At 38.0% G+C, this 22,477-nt stretch overlaps 1 protein-coding gene across 10 annotated transcripts in view; it reads right to left on the minus strand.

Annotated features, from left to right (window-relative positions):
• The window catches only part of STN1 (STN1 subunit of CST complex), a 46,592-nt gene that overhangs the window by 9,830 nt on the left and 14,285 nt on the right, over window positions 1-22,477 (minus strand). For 7 of the 10 annotated variants that reach the window (XM_090145469.1, XM_090145472.1, XM_090145473.1 and 4 more), the window contains 8 exons: window positions 22,043-22,181; window positions 17,499-17,594; window positions 13,030-13,101; window positions 11,364-11,525; window positions 10,092-10,203; window positions 9,439-9,598; window positions 2,674-2,799; window positions 2,008-2,080 (listed from right to left, as the gene is read on the minus strand). In XM_090145469.1, coding sequence (XP_090001595.1) covers window positions 2,008-2,080; window positions 2,674-2,799; window positions 9,439-9,598; window positions 10,092-10,203; window positions 11,364-11,525; window positions 13,030-13,101; window positions 17,499-17,594; window positions 22,043-22,175 — 934 coding nt within the window. In that variant the 5' untranslated portion in view covers window positions 22,176-22,181. Of the gene's footprint in view, window positions 1-2,007; window positions 2,081-2,673; window positions 2,800-9,438; window positions 9,599-10,091; window positions 10,204-11,363; window positions 11,526-13,029; window positions 13,102-17,498; window positions 17,595-17,996; window positions 19,547-19,570; window positions 19,855-22,042; window positions 22,182-22,477 lie in introns of those variants that run through there. The other 3 variants (XM_090145475.1, XM_090145476.1, XM_090145478.1) reach the window with 3 other exon arrangements.

Genomic DNA, 22,477 nt, shown 5'->3' on the forward strand with positions numbered 1-22,477 from the left:
AATTACAACCAAGGGCTATCATGTTGGCACACTGAACACCAAGGTTTGTGGAGCTCAGACTAGTCACACTGAGGACTTTTTATTTGTACAACAGTTCCAGGTAGTTGGGTTGGTTCTGAAAAATGCATCATAAAAAAAAAATTGGGGTGAAGCAGTGCCTTGAAAGCAAGCAGAGAATTAGTTGACCTGGATAGACAACTTTGGCTTCTCATACATAGAACAGTTTTGCTGTCATGGAAGAAAAATGGGTTAGAATTTCTTGCAGCAAACAAGGAGGCATTATCACTTGAGGTATTATCACATTCATATTTACACACTACAAGCCTCCTCACTATGCCTGCCAACCACCCACCAGAGGGGGCCCAACAGTCACACTGAGCTCTGCATTCCTGCAGCAATGGCCAAAGAACCCTCTTGGTTTTGACTGAAGCTTTTTGGTTTCCCTTCACAAAATCCTTTGTTACCAGAAACCAGAACACTGAAATGGTCCTTCTGAAAACCAGCAGAGAAAAAGAGACTGACTTCAGAATTGTGCTCTCTACAACAGGAAACTAAACAGATGGAAAGCTTCAAGGAAAACAAGAGGCTCTGCAAAGCAACTGCTATTATTTTTCTGCTCAGTATGAAAGATGACTTTGAGAACTAAAAGCTCTGCAAAGTTTTTTCTGTGACCCTCCTACCAGTTTCTGTCTGCTGTTGGCTGGCCGAAATAACTTTTCCACCTATGACAGAGAACTGAGAGTACTTTACCACTGTGATAATGCATATCCAGCAGTCACTCATTGCCCTGTGTCAGTTGTACGCATGTTCTGGGCCTCTATATAGTGGGCCAATTATGAAAAAAACCCACAAGTTTCCAAGGGAGGTAGTACCTGATGCGTAAAATGGATGGAAGAATGATTTGCCCTTTACAGAGCAGGTGTTTGTATTTGCTAATTGGATAAAAGACAAAAAAAACAATATGATATGATAATATCCTCAGACAAATGACACCCATCTTTACCTGCTTGCCCAGTACCATCTACTTCCATCATCCCCCAGAGATACAAAACTTCTACTTTCATCTATAAACCATGTCTACAACCACACCACTGCTTAAGCAGCCAGCTGAAAACTCAAGTCATTTCACTTCACTAACCCTTTTTTCTCTCTACAGGATAACCATCATCAATCAGGTCCTATACACACCACTGTAATTATGATGGCAATTTAATATTATATATCTTATATTCTAGTCAGTCATTTATTCTTTTGTACATTCTCACCCACAAACAGCTACACTTTAGCAGCAAAAGATCCCTGCTGACACATTCTACCCAATGAATTGAGACAAACTCTGAATCAATCCATCTCTGTAACAAGCAGATAATCAAGCCAAGCATCAGCTATTGCTATGGCAATTAGACACAATAAGAAACAGGGATAACTCTGAAACCAGACAAGGTATATGACATGAAAAGAAGTGGATTATTATTATTATTATTTTTTTTTTTAACATTGAAATACCTACCTATAAAGAACAACCACCTAAGCTCTTGCACTTGCTTAAAAACTTACAGAGAATGTCCTACTGACATAAGTGAATTTTATTGTTGACTTACTGGAGACGGTCTATACTGCCACTTTTCTGTCAACTCCCATATAAAAACTGAAGCAGCAAGATTTGCTACCTATCCAAAGTGCAAAGCAACTGCTAGTAGGTGCTGACCTAACTTCCTTATATTTGTTTCCTCTCCAAATCTGTATATTTTCAAAAGATACAGATTTAAGATAATGGCTGCTTATTTCAGATGTGACAAGTTTGCTTCCTTTTAGGCACATGCTCTCTCACTCTGCTTACAGGAAGCTGCAGCCAATCTTCTTTTAGCTACTCTGATGAGCTACAGGAGCAAATTAGCTTCAAGTTCAAGGGTAAAGACAAAAAGCATACCAAACCTTGCATCAGGAGAGTTTGTCATCAACATATCACCAACTGCTCATCAGAGACATGAAAGCACCAGTACTTACGCCTGGGTTTTTGACAGTCTTCTTTAATCACATCAAGGGTCACTTTAAGCAGCTCCTTATCGTGGTCGGTCACCTGGAGGAAAAAATAGACTGCTATACATTGTCAGTTTATTTCACAATAGATAGCACCGATATTAAAAAGGAATCCAAGGTTCTGATGTATCCTAAAAATTTACATCTTCATAACTACAGTCTGCATGATACGCTGCCTCCAAGATTAATAATGAATTTTAAATTTTCAATTACCTTTTTTTAGCAATGTTAGTAGCATTCAAGAGTTAGGAAAAGAAAATGAAATACTAGAATTCAACCCAAAAGAAGGGAGCTGACTCAAGGCAGCAAAATCCCAAGTTTCAACCTAACTCCAATAAAAAGACCTGTCCCAGACTTCAATTGTGCTCTATTGCATCAGCACACAGTTCAGTAACCCAGTAAACACTGACTGTATCCAGAAGAGCTGGAGAACTGATGAGTGGTATTGAACTACAAAAAAACCCCCCCAAAAAACAGCTCAGTGAGCGATATGAAGTAAAAGCAACAGTGAAGAAACCTGCAGATGAGCCTGATGAATATACATACAGCTTCTCTTTCTGAAATATTTCTACCTTAAAGCTATAAAATTGTGATACCATTGAAAAAGTTAGCAGTCGCAGCTCAATTCCTTACATGGTAGTACAAGTCCTTGGAGGTACTGGGTTTTTGGAAAACCACTCCTTTTTCTTGTAGTTTCTTTATTGCTTCTTTGAAGACACTGTGAATCCTCTTGGAGCTGGATTCGCTTCCTGAATTCACCTGGATGGGAAGATACAAGTGAAGGAGATGGTAAGAACTCTCAGCCCTACTGAAACTGACAGTAACAGCTTCTGAAGACTTCAAGAGCAAAAGAACTTCATGTGATTTTGTTATGCATTTTTATTCACTTGAAAATTCAGAAATCTTGTCTGTTACATATGAACTAACCAACACCTCAGGCTTGAAAAAGAAAAAAAACAACAACCCAGAAGCTGTACTGTTCTAAAGAAACTAGAAATCTTCTCACTGCCTTCTTTGTATTTAGCAGCTATTTAATTACATACTGAGAGTTATTTTCTTTTGGAATAGACCTGTGATGCTTACAGAGAATTCGACTGTTAAGCTGATCAGCTTTGATGATATTCAGACTTTTCCTGTAATAAAGGGAGATGGGAAGAAGCCAGGAAGACTAGTGCTTTGTAAGGTGATATTCAGGAGGAATCCAAGTGCTGCAGATTCAATCTCCACCTCCTGATACGAAAATGTAGCAGTGTCCAAGGAAAACAAGGAAACTGGTAATGACAATATTTATTTTTTGTCCCTTGGTTTCCATTTATTTATTTATTGTACACATATTCTGGTCTTGCTTTTGAGAACTTCTCCATAGTTCCAATGAAATGAAAAGAGAAAGTATATGCAAGAAAATAAAGCAGGTATATAAGATAAGGAAAGAAAGGATTCCGTTTATAAGGCAAGTGAGAAAATGAGTTTTTTGTGAAAGAAGAACAACGTGCCTGGAAGCCTGTAACTGAGGAGGCTATTAGAAGAAAGGGCTCAGTACAGTGCTAAAAGGGTAGAAAGGAAGAAATGAGGGAAAAAAAAATAGGGAAAAGCAGGGTTTGTTTGAAAGCAGAGCTAAAAGAGTGGGATGACAGAAAGGGAACTGGAAGAAAATGAATCAACTGTGAAGAAAAGACTGTACAGGTAGATAAGAGTAAGACCACGAGTTTACTCTTTTCCATCTCTATCAGCCCTATTGTATCTTTCAACCCCACATTTATCTACAAAGCCTGCTTCAATTCCCCATTTCTTGTTTCCACATCTGTTGGGTACACACTGTGCTCCCTGTGATGTCCTTCAAGAAGACAGCTAAACTGTTTCCCACAAACAAACACGATGAATGGAACCAGACCACACCAGAGCAACCAAAGCAAGATTTGCCAAGCCATGTTTTCAGCTGTCACCATAGATGCTCCCATTCTGTCCTGAGGACAAGTATCAGATATCACATATCCTCTTCATTCATCAGGGCAACTCAAAGAAATCTTGGGAGTGAAATAGGCAACCATCATGCACCAGTATAAATTCACATGGACACACGGTAACGCACACATTAGTAATGTAAGAATATATTTTCACAAAACTTTACTTTCATCCATTCGTAAGGCTTGAGTGAAACTCAGACTACCTCTAAGATTGGGAGCTGACGCTTCTAGACAGGAACAGTTCACAATCCAATGAGCATGAGCACACCCCACATTTTTCTCCATGCCCTTCCCCTCAATGTTTCAACAGGCCATAATCACAGCTCTCTTTTTTTCTTCCTCTCTCTGTGCCCCACAGCAGCTATCTTTTTTCCTCTCAAGTCCTTAGCCAAAAATAATTACCTAATAGTGCAAGATATTTAACACAGAACAATGGCTATTATTCTCAGTCTTTATTGGCTTCAAGTTTTCTCCTGTTACAGAATTCAGTGTCTGAATGTTTGTCCCCCTAGGCACCACAGCTATATCAGTTTATGCAACAGACGCTGCTTTCAAAGACAAACTTGACCTTACATTTGGACATCATTCCACTCACACCATTAATACTGCTATATTTCTCTTCGTAATGCCTCCTACAATTAACTGAAGAAATAAACATTAAATGTGGTAGGAAGGGGTTTTGTTTGCTTGTTTTACAAATGAAGAGTGAATATTTTCTCATAGAAAAGCTCATAACCATACCTAAAATGGATAGGCTTTGCCTCTAACAGATGCAGGAATAAATCCTCAAAAATTTAAGAAACTGCTTGAAAAGCAACCACCTCAAGACTGATCAATTTTTAATGTGAAAGCAAACATTTGAGAAGAAAAAAAAGATAAAAACATCTCCAAAGAAGCACGATAATTATTCAGTTTGGCTTAACAGTGAGATCCCGTCAGAAAAGGGAGATAATTAAAAACAGACTCTGTGTGAAATGACACACAGCTCTGCCCGGATGGATTCTGTGAAACAGAATCACTGAGAGCGGAAGTCAAGAGATTGACAGAGAGAAGGCAGAGACACGCTTGAGAGTGAGAAAATAAGCAAGCAGCTGCTATATCTCAGCACCCCTTCAAACATGTGGAGTCCAAGGGAACAGGCTAAAGGGGAGAATGACTGCTGCCAAAAAACAAACAAGGGCTCTTGCCCTCTTTAGGGGCTTCAACAGTATCCTAAGATGGAAGAACTTATTTTTCTGTAGCATGGACTAGAGTGCACTTCTACCTCTCTATCTTTCTGAGTAAATCAACAATTTTACAGCTTCTTTGTGCACACAACCTAGAATTCCTTAATCTGTTCTTTTGTTCACCCAAAATATCTCCAACTTCTCATCCTGCCCATTCAAAAAGTCAACAGCATGTCTCCTTAATTCCTTGTCACCTTCTTTTTTTTTACCAAACCAGGCCCTCATTTCTTCTGAGCTTGCACTGTCCCCTGAGAGGCAACGTACACTGACGCTTGACTGCTGAGCAGAGGTCTAGAGGAGGTTGGACACAGTGCTATACACAGACAAAAGAAATCTGAGACGATGAAATCCTAGCTGATTTCACATTCCTGCTTTTATTTCAGGAGATTGAAAAACGCTTGCATTTCAACAGTTATAAAAACGTGTCTGTTGCTGTTAAAGTAGTTCCTTCTGAGTCACAGCTTGTTAACTATTGCTTTACTTTTATAAAGCTTTTCATCCAAGAAATTCAAAGCATTTTCAGGTATTAAGTAGTTTAACTGCTGATCCAAAGCAATAGCAAGATTTGAATCTGGATTTTGAATTAACCCCTCGCAATGTTCACACATCATCTTTCAAAACATCTCCCCTCTGGCAAACCTTAAGTTTCAGCGAGCACAATTCCAGGATCCCCGAAGTGCTGACAATAGCTGTTCCCCCCAGCTCTCCCAAATCAGATTCTTTCTAAAACGAAGCTGTACATCCAAACACAGGAGCACCCTAAAATCATTCATCACTTTTGTAAAGCACACCTTCCTCTCTTTATCCCCCAGCTATTGAATGATGATTTTACCATCCAGAGCTTTCCTCCCAGGGCCAGCCAGGAATCATGCAGCAAAGCCAACAGAACACATCTCCAGAATTAAACTGGTATTTCAAGCCAAATATTCTATCTGCTGGCCTTGCTTAGTTTAGTGGACTTGTGCTGTGCAACCAATTATTCTCTTTATAGCAAAGTAAACTTCCTGTACAATCAATAATTGGTCAAAGAATGAAGTGGTACAGGAATTAGGTTGAATGCTGAAAGTATATAATTGGCTCTTTATGAATCACGACACACCCTGATTGTGTTAAAGTTTCCTGGTATAACCACACTACTGTGATACTACTAATAGAAACTGCACTTTGCAATTTCTCTTTAAGCCTTAGTTTAGACAGGTGACAATTTTAGTGACAGTGATGATAGTGATTCTGGATGCGTCAGTACTGAAGTCCTATAATAAATAAGCTTTGCTATGTTTAAAGTAGCAGTGAAGCTTCCTCCAGAAGCAGGAAGACAAGCGCTGACATCAAGAATGTATAAAACAAGGCACTGTGTTATGCCTACAGTACAGTGTGCATGGCCATAGTAAGCATAAATAACGTAGTAAAACTTCTTGCTTCAACTACCTGTCATTGCTGACCTTGAGATAACATTCAAACCAAAAGAAGAAGAGCAGAGTTTGAAAAACACAATCAAGTTCAAGCTAGTGACATGCGTGAAGTGGAATGATAGTACTAAAACAGCTCATAATATAGCTTATGCTTGGAAGAAGTAAGAAAGAAAGGTTAATCAAGACCGGCTGGCTGCAAATTGAATCTATTCTCATTCAGAAACTGCATGGATCAAACTCACATGATCAGATTTACTTTTTTTTCTGAAAAGAACAAAAAATTAATTGCCTAAGTCCAGCAAGGGAAGGCTAACACTTAGAAATAGAAGGGGTACTGGTTATGTGAAATAAAGCTTTACTATTTTCAAATTAGTAACAGATTTCTTAATTTATAATAATTTTTAAAAACATCAAGCTACTAGTACTTATCCTCTGTAACTATAAAATTAAGTAACCTAATATGTGTTTGAGCAGAGGACATGATTAGAGTTCAGCTATATGCATCTGCTAGAGAGAAATTTATTCTGAAGGACCAGAAGACTGCACTGCTGGGGAGCCATTAGGACTGGAACTCAGTATTGTAAGACACACAACTCTGTGGGAAATGGACAGTAATCCTGCAAAGGAAGAGACAGGTGCTGCCTACAGCCCAGCTACCTCCTCCCATCCTCATGCCCTGTTCCACTCTACCGCCAGTGATTCCATGAGAAAATTTCTTATGTACTAGCACACTGTTTATCACACTGGGAGGGTAAAAAAAGATGAAGAAGGTGCACTAACATCTCCTAGGATCACACAGTAAGGATGGGAGAAGCAAACAGTTTAAACCACAACTGTGCTACAACACTAGAAACAGGAGAAAATTATAAGGCTAATTATCAAAGTACCCATCCCTTCAAAGTCAGTAAAGTACAAGAAGCAGACAAGTGTGTTCTTTGCTCTGTAGCTTAAGGCTTACAGTTTGGCCCACTCATCTAGCTTGTGCCTTGACAAAATGCCATAACATAACTTCATTCTAGCAGTATCCTTTTTCCATTTGGTTTAAGAGAGATGCAAAACTGAAGACTACAGAGGGAAGGAAGGGAAGTAAGAAGGAGAGAAATCAGATTTCCCTCTTATTTTTGTTAATCAAACTGGGTACTTGACCCTTTGCCAATTGAGGGGAGTAACACTTTCAAGAGACTGACAGAGGAACAACAAAATACATTTCAAGAACATTACTAGGAGCACTCTTAAGGCATTCAGGTCACTTGACAACTGAATATTGTTTCTTATGCAAAGAGATATAAGCCTCTTTGCAAGGAATTAATACCAAAGGGCAATGGGGAGAACTGCAATTTCTAAATAAGCATCTGTGTGCCCAAATTCCTGGGACATACACTCACGCTTTTGCATCAGGGTCAGGAGCAACAGCTATTAATTATTATGACAGTTCCTCATGACTATTAGCAATGCTGATGCTGGAGAAGGAGGGTTGTGCCTTTATGTTTGCTCTGCACCAGTTCCTACTTACAATAGCTTTGCAAGTCATTCATCTTAATCTTTCTATAAATGCTAGAACTTCAGAGATGGACATTTTCAGCATCAGTTACAATGAGCACTACTTCCTTTTATGCAAAGGCTTTGGGAACTCTTTAATATTGTTCCAGCTGGTTTAGAAAAATACCCTGTCCCATTATGGATATTTTAGTAACAAATTTTTCCTGTCACAAATCATACAAATTCCTGTCCTTGTTTATATCCACAATTGCTTTAAAGCAAACAACAAAAAATGCCCTTAACAAAAATTAAAGAAACAGTTATCAAGAAGCAGTTATCAGAAACAGTTTGTTGAGGCAAACAAGAACAGAGATTGTTTTCATTATTATTTAGCCTCATCTGCAATGGACTGGCCTTTGTTGTTTATTTTTAAGAATTAAACAAACATTATCTATTAACATAACATAGCACTTTTATCTTTACAATGTATGTCAAAATCAGGCTCTGAAAATGACTGCCAGAGATTTATTTCTCTACAGAAAACCAGAAAGTAAACAAGTGAGTCACAGTACTCTGGTTTAAATGTCGAAGTTGCCATTGGTAACAAGGTTAAATTCATGACTGTTACTTTTGCAGAAGTTTGTCACTCCAGTAGAGAGCCTGGCTTGCAATTTATTCAAATAGCAAAAATAATATTAAGCTATTTTACAAAATGTTTTTTGTTCTATCATTTTGTAGTTCATCAAGACCATAGTATCTCACTGGAAAGCTTTGTAACAATTTGGTTACGTGCAATTGCATGTAAACAGACTTCATTTAAATCCCACCTTCTGATCCTTTCAGTCATGGCATTCCACAAGGCCATACACATTTAACAGGGAGCATTTTTCATTCACTCATTATAATCTTCTTTTGAAACCAACATCTATATTAATATATTACACTTCAAATGAGAAATAAGAAAGAATTTGTCCTCCCTTTTCCTGTTGGGGACATCTGCTCCAAAGAGCCCAAGTGCCTTTTCCAATAGAGACATTATTCACAGATTTAGGTAAGTTAGACTGTAAGGTTACTCAGCTCACATACGAGATCATCCTTAACAATAGAATTGTGGCTTTCTTCACTCCAGTTTTAAATATCCCAAGTGACAAGGCCTCTCAAACCCCAGAAATAATTCATGCAGAAAGGTAAATCAGGAATAGGCATTTGTAGTTTTCAAATCCATTGAAGGCATTAATTTCTTAGCTGGTTGCTTAGACTTTTGGAAATGACACTGTTTTCCCCAGTAAAGAACTAGAAACAATTACTTTCACTCACCTGACAGCTGGGACTAGATTTAGGCCCATCAGCTAGAGATACCAGAGAATGAATTGTTTCCAACTCCTGCTGGTAAAAGGTCTGAATTTTGTTTTCTAGTAGGAAGTCTCTCACTTTCTCATGCAGTGTTTGGACTAAGAAATCCAAACCTTCTGGGCCACTACAAGAATACAGAGAACAGATAAAAAATTGAGAAATACTCTACAGTTTTTAATAACAACTGTCTAAGTGTAGCCAGATAGACTGGTTTTAAAAGATCAGGAGGTATTTTACTGTCCTTCGACAGTAAAGAGTTTGAATCTGAACTCCTAACTAAGGCAGACTATTTTAAAATGCACTGAACATCTAGGTTCAGATTCCCTTTCTCCAGATTCCCTTTCTGTCAGAGATGCAAAATGTCTACACACAGTATTTTAATATCTAACTAATAATCAGTTTGGTGCTTTTTAATTCTTTTCATAGATCACGGACAGGTATCTTATCTGTATGGATTGTTAATTGTTCAGGAGAAAAGAAGGCTGCTATTGTATGCTTGTGTGGAGTACAAATCACAGTGGAACCCTGTTCTATCTTCCACCAGTTATTATATAAACAAATAAGCAACAAAAGAATCTCACACTTTGCCTTTAAACCAGTCTGGTTACCACATTTACCTTTGTCCCGCCCCTGGGCTTTGGAAAGGTTTATCATAAACTTCTCTATACAGGCAGGGGAGCTCCAACATTCTTGAAATCTGAACATCACACACAGGATCATCCACCTTATCTGAAGCAGCAAAAAGAACAGTTGTACTTGGCTTTTAAACAAGCATAGCTCAGGCGGCACAACGAAGTTTCACATGCCAGCATTAAATTGACAGATTTTGTTTCTTGCTGTTGTTATAAAAACAAAACCAAACCACAAAGGTCACTCCCACTTTTACAGTTTAGGAGGAGGTAAATGATCTGTTGTGGTGCAATGCAAACTGTTCTTTTGCCTGATAACTGAGAATTGGGTATTTTACCTGAAATAGATGAAGTTAGCACATAGTAAGGAACTGTATTTGTGCTGATGTTAAAGCAATTTAGAGGCTACGTGAATTCTGTGGACCTCCTTCAACAAAACAATGGTTTTATTACCAGCCCTTCAATTGTTTATATATTCATAAAATTTCTGCTTGGAAAGGACAGCTTTCAGATTTTGCAAGAGCTGAAAAAACTAATTTTTTTCTTTCTTTTTAATCTACACTTTTAAACTTCTTTTAAACTACACAAGGTCTTTAAAAGACAGGCTTCCCCAATTATACGACAGCACAGACACTAAGGAGAAAAGCTGTTATACAACTGGAAGATCCTAGGATATAAATAAATGATTGTTGCCAAAGAGCTTTGAGATACAGGTCAGCACCCACAGATCTCGACTGAGTGACTCAAAAGGGGGAATGATTTTCAGGCATATTTTAAAGCCAGAAAGTTTAGGAAAATGGGCTTTAATGTAAAAATGGGACAATAAACTGTTGTCTGTCCTTGGAATGGATGATGTGGGCTGTAAACAACAACTATTTCTTCAAAGCAGTTAACATTCTTGGTTAAGTGTGACACAGTTGTTCATAATTTTCTTTCCAATGTGTTTTGGCTATTCTATTTCAATACAAAGAAAACTGAAGAGCACTCACAGATATCCAGTTATAGTATCTGGATAATATTCTTGTATACACTGTATTCATCTTTTACAAACCTTTCAGGAATTCCTCTCCTATAGGTAGCCTTCTAGTCCCACACATTAAGCAGTGTGTATTTTAGTTTTAGCAATGTAAGTTTAGAAAAAAGGCATATGAATGCAAAACTCATTTTTCTAAAGAAACGCCAGAAAACAAAGTGGAAATCATTCAATAAACTTGGGCCTTCAGACAACTATGTTACACATCACAGATCCTCCGCACTCACAAAAACATGAAGACTGAATTTCTCTTTGCTGCCTGAACGTCCGGACATAACCTCTGACCCTGATGACATCTCCAATCTCCAGCTTGGTTTTCTGGTTCACCATTTCCTGGAATTTCTTCATCTGTTCAAGCACTTTAAGACTGGTGGGGGTGCTTGGGCAGTCTGTAAGAAGTGATGGAAAAGCAAATCAGGCATGGAGGCCAAATGCCTAAACATCACTGCAGTCACATTGCTAGAAAGGGGAAAGGTCCCAGGCTTCATTTGTAGTGGGTAGCAAAACTTATGGATGATAAAGTTAGCTTATAATATTATATTTATTTAAACAGTTCACCTGGGGAAGGTATAAAAGGGAAGAGATGTCACAGTTAGATTGAAAAACTGAAACATAAATTGGAAATTGCCAAAGTTGATTTTGTCATACTAAGAAGGAGAGGATAAAAAAAGGAAAGAAAAAGGTCAGCTGAACATTTATATAAAAGAAGCATGAATCATCTGAGGTGAGGCCAAAGCATTCATGTGATGTGATGCAATACAGTGAGATGAATGCAACTTGACAGAACTTCATTTTTATGTAACACACCTTTGCAGGACAGTAATTTCTTCATTATTTAAAACCTAAATAATGACCTAACAACCTCTGATCATCATTACCAACTTTGAAGAAAATTTCCTGTGTCTCTTGGGAGCTATTTTCTTTTCCTAACACAAATTAATTTTCATTAATAAAATAATACTCAGTCAGTACTATTGTATGCTATTATTTTACATGTACAGGGCTGAAGCAAGCATTTGAAGTCCTCACTCTGTGTCAACCACTATTTCATGCAATTTCTTCCATTTTGAGAGGAATTTATGTTCCTCTCAAAAAAAAGCTAATTTGTGAGTCCCCATTTCTTTTTTTGGAAAACATTAAGTGTAAGTTAGTATAAATTATCTGTGTGTATATATGTACTTGTTCCACAGATATCAACACTTTTTAACTCCTACATCAAGCTTTCCACTGCCTTTTCTATACATGTGTAGTACTGGAAGATTACCCTACTGGCATTTATTTCAGCTTGATCACCTTCAATCTAGTAATGGAGCTTTCAGGAATGTCCAATGTAGAAATTATCCCATACTCTGATATACAAGAAGGTAAAGGGAAAGTCAGACATTACTGAGTTCTTCTGTAACTGAGTACAAAAACAGATTCAAATGCACTTCAAATGCACAATTTTTGCCCGTTTAGAACTGTTCAAGTCACAAAATGCATGCTCCCCCTGCATTTAAATCTACTTTTGAGTTCATCAAGCTAGCATACGCATAAACAGAAGAAAAATATGAATGCAAACAATAAAAAGAGGAATTCTGAAACTACTGTGCCCCAAGGGTGAGAAATGCAGATCAAGTTGGTGGACTGGCTTTATAAAGTGTAAGAAAATGCTCCGAAAAATTTCACAGCATGGAATTGAAATACATTATGTTAATAAGGAAAATGCATGATAAGTCATAATGCAGTGTTTTTATTGGCACCATCACTGGCAACAACACAAAAAGTAATATGAAGCTCCCAAGATGGTCCAGGCTGTGGGATATGGCTGTTCTGCAAGTGAGATCATTTACTAAATTATTTAAGTAACAAACAAAAAGTACAGTCACAAAAAGGAATTACTTAATAAGTTACCTGATAAAGATTTTTCTGCTACCATGGGATTTTTCCAGCAGATACAATTTATAACCCCAGTACTATCATCCACTGTTAAAAAAAAAAAATAATGAAAGAAATTGCAAGAATTACAAGGAATATAAAAGTAGGTAGTGATATTCCAAGAAATGAAAATACGTAGATATTCTTAGCAGTCATCTCCCTGCACATCTCATTCTAACCACTCTGTAAAGAAAAGTGGGACTCATCTCCTGCTTTTGGCTTTGAAATAGTCTCCAAACTTACCTGCAGAATAGTTCAGTGCTAGACAGCATGCCTACATGCATAGCAAGCAAAATAACAGCTAGCTCCTCAAGAAATAAAAAAAATATCAAATACTGACAAATGATGATGATTCACTACATATGTTGGGTACTAGAGGTTTCTAATTTAATTGATAAAGTCAGAAGGTAAATCAGTGCTGAAAGTTGAAGCTAAACAAATCACAATTAGAAATGAAACAGAATGCACAGAAACATTAATACCAAAATGACAGAACAGCACATCAGAGCTGGTGGGGAGTGAGGAGGGAGGTAGAGTAACATAGATTAAGAGAGTCCTATCTCCAGCTACATTGTTTTTTATGCTAATATTGCAAACAAAGTCTGCTGGCCTTTCCCATTTAAGAGATTAGAAAGGCAGCTACAATATCCAGACAGAACAGAGGACATGCCTATAATTCTGCCCTAGGCCAAGGATTCCTAATTTAAGGTACCACTAGTGGCATGCAAGCCACTTCCGTATTAAAAAGCTTAACACCTACCCTCTCCTGAGCATGTCAGCTATCTGGCTTTTCCTGTCTTACTAGTACCTAGGCAAAATAAGTCCAGTGATTCCTGCCCTAGGCACTGTATTGTTCAAGACACAAGAAAAAAAAAGAACAAAGAAAACGATAAAGCTATCAGAAGAATCAACTGTTCTATAGATCAAGAGACTTCATATGGGCAGCTTGCCCAGCAAACATCCTCTAAGTAAGAAGGTACCAGGTGTCTGTCAAACCATGGCAAAGATCACGTTTCCAGTCCAGCCAAAACTCCAAGCACATTGCTCCCTGAGCATAACTGCCTCCAACACTGACCTTCATAAATATGACCTCTTCATAAATAAGAATCCACAATTTTCTACTGCTCCTCAAACCAGATCTACAAAACCAGATACTATATATAAAAACAACAACAAAGAAACCCCCTCAAACCAGTTACTACAAAAGCATCAGCGATGTTTACCAGGAAGGTACTGATTGGTACTTGCAGTCGCTTCCTCTGGGAATCGTAGCATCAAAGCAAAATGCCTTTGCATTGTCTCATATGTTTTGAAACAATCTCCCTATTTGAGGGTCTGATCTCAAGTCATTGCCGTGTCTTCCTGTTTCCCAGTAGGTATGCTGAACTACTCTGGCACAGACACATTCTTAATAGCAAACAGCATTTATAAGATGCAGGCAATCCCAAATTCCATCACTAGAAGTATGGTTGTTTCATTGCTATCCCCCTCCTGAGCTCCCGTGTCTGCAGCTATTTCAATAGATTTAGTTCAGCACTAGTGTAGACAATGATCTAATTAATAGGGTTTCCTCTCTTTGGTACAGATGAAATGCAACTATTTTAGTAGGAGGAAGAGCCATCATACACCATATCAAGCCATCAATGCAAGCCAGCAGTGACTATAAGAAACAGGGAAAACAACATTTCACAATTATTTTACTGCACTATGTAGATGTTTCCTTAGAGACCAACATATATGCTTCCTAAGAAGAGCTCAGAAGCCAAACAAACAAGACTGAAGGATTAGGAAACCAGATGGTTCCTCATCAATGTGACTATTAAAAATTGAGTTGTAGAGAGACCGACCTATAGTTGACCACAAAGCTGAATTTGGGTTGCAGAGGCAGACCCTGAAATAAAGCTCACAAATAAACCTTTGAGCAAAAACAACTCCTGAACCACGGGTGAATGAAAACTATTGCAATTATATTCTAATTAGACAGAAGAACGTTAATCTATTTTAAATGCGCTCAGGGCATCTAAAGGCTTGTGAAAACTTCCTGGGCTCCTCGTGCCATCCTTTCTCATCTCCTTGCATTTAATTTTATTTACTTATTAACTCTTACATTGACTATCTCACCCATCTTGACTCTTATGTTATCTGTTTGAGAAGCAGTCCACTCGAAGTTACCTGGTAAATTAGTAACTGTGTTGGTTTCTTTATAAGAAGCGGCGTTTGTTTTATGTAGGGCCTATGTGAGTCTACTGAGGCTCCAGTGAGATTTTTGTTTGTTTGTAAGGCAAATGTTCAGCCTTTTCAGTATGGTCCTGGAGAATAAGAAAAGCCACATCTGATGTTGTTTGGTTCTCTTAAAAAAGGAAAGAAAAGGTCAGAAAGGTGCACTAACTAAAAATATGAGCTTGCTGAAAGCTAGGCTTTAATTAGATATCCTTTTCCTAGCTGATCATAATAAGAGCAATTAATAAACAAATCAAAATGTCAAAGTTTATGTGCTGTTTTACATAGCATTTAGAATTATTATTAGCCAGGAAAGAGTTAATTTACTCTCTTCTAATAATTACTCCGCTATCAGCTCTGGCTGTATGGATTTGCAGCAGAGAGTACCTAAGACTCTCTTAAAATAAGAGGTATATACTCTGAAGTAGACAGATAGGAAATGAGTGGGAGAAATGGTGGCAGTGACACAAAGACATTTCAGTTCTATCACAGAAAAACTACAAAGGGGCAATTGCTTTGTAAGTCACTTTTAAGCAGATGGAAAGCGAGCAAATACTGAACTGTGCTCCAATTGATGCAACACCTGCTCTGTGACTCACTAACCAGAGTCTGTTGAACTGAGAGATGCAAGAAGTTACAAGCAGGAAACTGTCTAAGAAGTTACAATTCTATGCTGCTGGAACCAGCCTGCCTGAAAGAGAGGGCTGGCTGGGTAGAGGCACCCTGGCAGGTAGCCTGAGAATTCAAACCAGGAACTGCTGGAACAAAGAGCAGAGTTAGATGTGAAAGGACAGCAGGAAGGCAGGCTCAGAGCTGTACTTAAAGGTTGGCTGATCTAACACTAAGTTCTTTTTGTTTCTGATTTCTTTTTATTTCTACTCCTCCATTTGCTGTTCCAATCAAACATTTCCAACAAGCTTTATGTAACGCTGAGGCTAGCATGGGAAAGAATCGTTCATTAAATTGCTTTTGCCTAAGTCACTGTGATTCTATTTTCCTCTATTCTTATGAAATGCTGTCTCCATTTGTATACTAGAGCAATAACAGGATAACTGCTGACGTTCAATTTGTTTCAACACTTCATTACATCATCAGTCTCATCATTTCTTAACTTAGGCGCTTGTTTAGTCCGTTCTACTTCAACTGACTGAGCAACTCATGCTTTAAAATACATAAACTTGTTATTTGGTGTAATGGCAGGGTAATAAAACAGAAATCAGATGGGAAAAAAGCATAGAAGATATCCTATTTAATAAACTTGCAGGAACATTTATGTAGAGCAGAACTTAACTCTAAGCAGCTACACTCCATTTGGGGTATGCTTCATGCACTGGCAGTCAGCACTACTCTGCAGTGCTGTGGTGCAACTGCAGGTGTTATGGAAGCTGGGCTCTAAGCTGTAAATTCTATCTTCTCAACACTGCTCTCAGTGGGGGAATTACTGCTGTCTCCATCTTAAAAGTGGAAGAACTGAGTACAAAGTGGCACTCCATAACTTAGCTCCATCAGTTGGAAATTTGTGGCGGCAGAGACACTGGACACAGGTTCTTCAAATACCCGAAGAGTAATGATCTATGCATTTGGCTCCCCTTTTTACTGTGAGATGATCCTTCCTTCACCTCCAGTACTTCAGTTCGCTTTTTCAGCACACAACCAGATGGCTCCAAGTTAATGAAATAGTCTGAATGCAATAAGGAAAAGCAAGAGGGAGGAGTCAACCCTGCGCTGGTGGAGGCAAGGTCTGGTGGGTACTAAAATGGTTGAGTTGGATTTGCTAAGACACTGGCAGCTAAGTATAGACAAGCTCAACAGACACTAAAACCTGGCTCCAATGCACAATAAAACATGCAAAGTCAGAAGGGGTTTCTGAAGCTCAAGAAGGGAAGAAGTAACTTCTTACAGAAATCATTATAACCATTTATATGTGACTAAAGAAACAGCATATATGTGAAAGAAAAACAGTGGGGTTCAGTGGCAAGGCAATGACAAAAACTAAATTTTTCCAGTTGACCCCAAATCAGCTTCAGCCATTTATTTCCTCTATTTTAAAAGTAAGGAGAAACCATAGCTTGCTAAAGTATTCTGAGCTGGGCATATACATCATATATCAAAAAAAAGTAGATCTGTTTCAAGAACAATCAAATAAGGCAACTTTTAATTTGAGTAACAGTAACTAAGACTAGAGGGCTGATAAATGCAAAAAAAAAGATGGAAACACTTCTTACCTCCATAACTGTGAAAGGCTTCTCGCTCTTTAGTCTGAACCACCATCCCAACAACATCCACCTGTCTCACTGGATGTCCATTATAGAAGAATATACCTAGACAAAGAACATCCTTGATAAGTATAACTACTTTTTCTTCAACAGCCTGCCCTAGATAGGTTTGACTGACAAATGTGACTTTCTTGCACACTTAATGTGCTTTAAAGTTAATTAATGCCTGCTTATGTGAAAAATCCCCTCAATGAGCAAGCACTGGGAACACAAGAAGGAAGTATCAGCTCTACATAGGATACAAAAATTGTGCTATTGTAGTCTCAGAACTCTATCAGCCTCTTGCTTTCTTCTATGTTTGGATCTGCAGAACTGTTTACTGTGGGCTTAAGAAGGTTTTTTTGTTTGTTTGTTTTTTGCTGGTTCTTTTTGTTTGTTTGTTTTTACAACTTCAACAGTCTTCAGAATAAATAAGTGAATACAATGGAAGCACTTTAAGCTTCTCACAGCACAGCTGTTCCTGATTAAGGCATTGCCTCCAAAAGGAAAGCTAACAATTCAGTCTTTCAATTCTAGAACAGGAGCCATGGTGTGGGGTAGGGCATGGAGGTGGGTGGGGGTTAACAATCCTCTCACATTGCAGAGCACACTGTGCAGTCATCATGGATGGTATCCTGAGCTCCAGTTTCTGAAATAACATGTTCTAAAAACATCCCTTCGAAGCTATTTTTGCACATCTATAAAGATGACTTGGATAAGAATAATACAAAATGAAGTTCAGGAAATGGTGAGGAATCGCAGCCCAGGGGACTTCCATAATACTGAGGTTGCCACATAGTGTAATTTCTTTCAAGAGCGCGACCAACATTTTTAACAAACCCTGATGTAAACATACACTGAAGCTTCACAAGCCCACTAGCAGGAGAATAACTGGGAAACAAGCTCTAGTTAAATCCTGGTCTAATTTTCAGTCCATGTGTTTTCTTCAGTTTTGAAATATTGTTGTTTTACTGAAGTATGATGCTATCTGGGACATTCAATAACTGCCTTCTAAAAACTACATAACTCAAGGGTCTCAAAAAGGAACAAAGCACTATGGCAAATCTTATAAAGGGAAAGAGAAACACTGCAACAAGGAAAACATTCTGTATTAAAAAAAAAAAAATCAAATGTGAAATCCAAAAATAACTTGTCCTACATAGGCAGCAGCCCTAACTGGGCCTGGAATTAGTTTTTCCTCACACACAAAACAAAAACAACAGTTTCAGAAAAAGTCAAAGCTGATCAGCCAAGCAGGTCACAAACAGGAGTTTTGCTGACACAAGTCCACTGCAATATTTCAGGGATGCATCTACTGCAGTCATCTTAAAACCATGCAGTCACCGGTCAGATGCAGCATAAAGAATGTTTAGCAGGTTTGTCCACTTTTCTCATTCCATTTATCAGGACACAAATAAACACTGTTAGAGAAACTCTCAATGAAGGTGCTCCCAGTGTACATAAACATTCATTAAATCTTACAAAACATACATATGAGAAGGTCTGGGTCACTTTCAGGGCAAATCTATGAGGCAGAGACACCAATCTCTTCATGTGCAAACAAGCAACATGTTATTATATTCATTTCATATTTAGTAAGCTGAGTTTTGGCAAATGACAGTGACCAGATAAAACTGGTTCTCTATATCCCCATAAGCTTATATAGAACTCCACCCTTACTCTCTGAGAAACTACCTGAATTCATATGAAAGATGACATTATAATTACATTATCAATCAGAAGCTGCTGAACTTGATGACTTGAAGGTGTAAAGAGGGAGCTTTTCTCATCCCAGATTATCTGTTTAAAATTCTGTTCACATCAGTAACAATAAAAACACACTACACATTTGAAGCCCTGTGTAGGTGCATTCAATCAAGCTCGTGCCCCAGTAAATAACATGTACATTAACATGCTGTTATCACAACAGGAAACCACAGCTGCACTTTAGGGGGACTATGGATACAGACAAGGCAAGTTCTGGTCCTACTGTTACCATCACCAAGCAATGACGTTTTTGCCATTGCTTTAATTCTTATTACCTCCTTTTGTGTTATTTGCAGCTTCCCTTGCTTGTTGATAAGCTGTCACAATGCTGTACTGCATGATAGCTCTGCACACATTTCCACGGTGTGATTATGTGTTACAACTGAGTTTGACACCCACTCTCATTTCAAGGCCTCTAAGTCAACACAATTGCTGTGTTTATCTGGGTGGTTTTCCAGCCTTCTTGTCACCATTTCTAGCAGGAGAGTAATTGGACAGGTTTACTGCTTTCCTCTGTGTTCTTTTAAGGGATTAGTCATTGTTGCATCAAATCCTAATGCTTAAAAATGGAAAGAAAAAACTTATTAGGTCATTCAGTTCATTTCCTCAGAGCCACTGCAAAATTGTTCCATACAGTAAATTCCTGGCAATTTGTACAGTCAGGATATAAACAATCCCAGTGAATGGGATCCCACCTTTTTCCTGGGGAGGCTGCTCCATAATTTAGGAAAAGCACTCTTAAAATATCTGCTAACATTTAGCCTGCCTTTCTTTCTATTCCTCCTAGGTACAACTCTGTTCTGCACTCATTCATTGTTAATTATCCTTACTTAATGACTGATACATTGCTAATCAGCTCCAGCTGGTCTTCAACAAACCCATTAAATTCAGGGAACATTGGCAGCAAACACCCACCTTCCTCCTTCCTCAAAAAATACTTTTTTTTTTTTTTATTTAGAAGTTTCCACTGGGCCAATGGGTGAGATATGCTAAAAGATGTCTTCTGTGGTACGTACACAGCTACAGGACACTGAACAAGATTAAGGATGTTTTTCTATGAGATTCATTTTATTCTTTAAAGCTTGGTTAGAAAATGACACAGGATTACAAATAAGCTTAGTTGTGCAGAATGCCAGATGCACAGGAAGTGAAGAAAGCTCACATGCACCAATTTTAAAGACTGATATCTTGATATGACAGATACCACTTCCTTAGGACAATCTTAAAAAAAAAAAAACAACAACACTGAAATAGTTATGAGGCAGAAGACAACTCACCCAACTAAAAGAAAGGGAAGGGAAGTGAGAAGGAAAAAAGCTAAGCTATGTAGAGGCAAACAAAAGAGCACACAGGATTGTGCCTTCAAAGGCCAGTCATGTTCTTTTGAAGCACATTTACTGATGTGCACAGATTTAATTCTTCTGAGCATATCTGTATGTGTGTATGTATGAACTGTTTTGTATTCAATTCAATAACAATTAAAATGTCTCTGATTAAAGGAACAGCCTTTATCAGATGCACTTGCTATACCAATACTACAATAAGACTGCAGAGTTTTTGGAAGCCTTGAGGTACTGTTTGCTCAAGCACAAAAACCAATAATAGACTGTAGCCCCATTCCTGAAAAGGCTTTAAAAAAAAAAACAAAAACCGTTTGTGAAGTCCCAACAAACATAAGAATGGTTGTAAAAAAAGAAGAAAACCACCTGTCCTTCATTTCTACATGAGTAGTACTGTTGTTGTCCTTGCTGGTAAAGAAAAATAAATGAGACTCACAAGACCTACAGGATGGAACTCATTCAAAGAACCAAACAGATGTTCTTTTTCCCCTGCAGAGAAAAAATAAACAAAAAAACAGCCCCAGCAAACCAAATGGAAAACACACACTGCTTAGGGTTTCCTGCTTTTCATCATCAATTCTAAGTTTCTTGGGATTCCTCCCCAGTTTTTTCTGCACCTCGACACATTCCAGTTTGAAGTAACAAACACTTCCACAGAAGAGATCACACTGCAGTCTGTTTAGATTCTTTATAGTGAAAACAGAAACTGAACATCAGATTCACAGTGCTCTACAAAACGTACACACACGGGTGATATTGGCCGAAGATCAGCAGAACCAGATTGTAAAGCATTCAACTGCCAGTAATGGTTAGAAAATAAAAGGCGTGGTACAAGACTCAGCCCAGGTGCCAGAATTTACAAGCACGTCTTTCAAATACCTGAAGAACACTGTATCTTTCATAACTAGAAATTAAGCAAACAAAACCTATATAAATTTTTTACAGTATGTTAATATGCCATCAACTAATTGATATTATGTCACAATAAAAAGAAGAGACATAAAACCCTCCTCAAGCATTGTGGACAGAGTTGCAAGATATAACATGTATGGCCAGAAAGGACCAGCATTTTTAGAACTATCAGAACATAACAAGCACTACCACACAGTAAGCCAGTTTATGTGTGTATATACATACACACACATAAATGCATGTATATTTACATACACACACACACACAAGAAGAAAAGCCTACAGAACTAACTTTTTTTTTTCACCTGTATTTCTTCAAGGTATACAATCTGCTCTTCTTAGAACCACTAAAGGTTCTACTGTCATGCAGTTTCAGAGTACTGAAAAATAACTGTACTGGTGTTCATGAAGCATTCTGAAATCCCTCGATGAAAAGCAAAACATAAATCAAATACAATTCTTTGTGTCTCATGATCACAACATATAAGTACATACCTGGAACTTGTTTAGATTCTCTCATTTCTTTTATATCTTTAATATAGAGTCTTGCAAAAGCAGAAAATACAGGATCTAACCCCCAGAGCAGGGAAGGTATCTCTTCTTCATACTTCTTGGACTCAGACTGCATTAAAACCTGTGAAAATAAGAAAAAAATGTAGTTATTGTCTACACAGGTGAAGAGAAGCTGTTCTATGTTTTAAATGAATGAAAAATTGGCTTGTGATCTTACAAACAGCAATACAACTGATCTGATGAGGTGTCACAGGAACTTATTAACATGCCACCTTTGCTTCACCATATAAAAGACACAAAATAGCACTTCTGACAGTGTACTGAAATATTAAGACAGCATTCAACAGCATTCTACCTGCTACTTCAAATGAAAGAGGATTTCCTCATCTATGGACAGAGAGAGATAAATATAATACT

The sequence above is a fragment of the Phasianus colchicus genome, chromosome 8 (assembly GCF_987193195.1).
Source record: "Phasianus colchicus chromosome 8, bPhaCol1.hap1.1, whole genome shotgun sequence".
Classification (NCBI taxonomy): Eukaryota; Metazoa; Chordata; class Aves; order Galliformes; family Phasianidae; genus Phasianus; species Phasianus colchicus.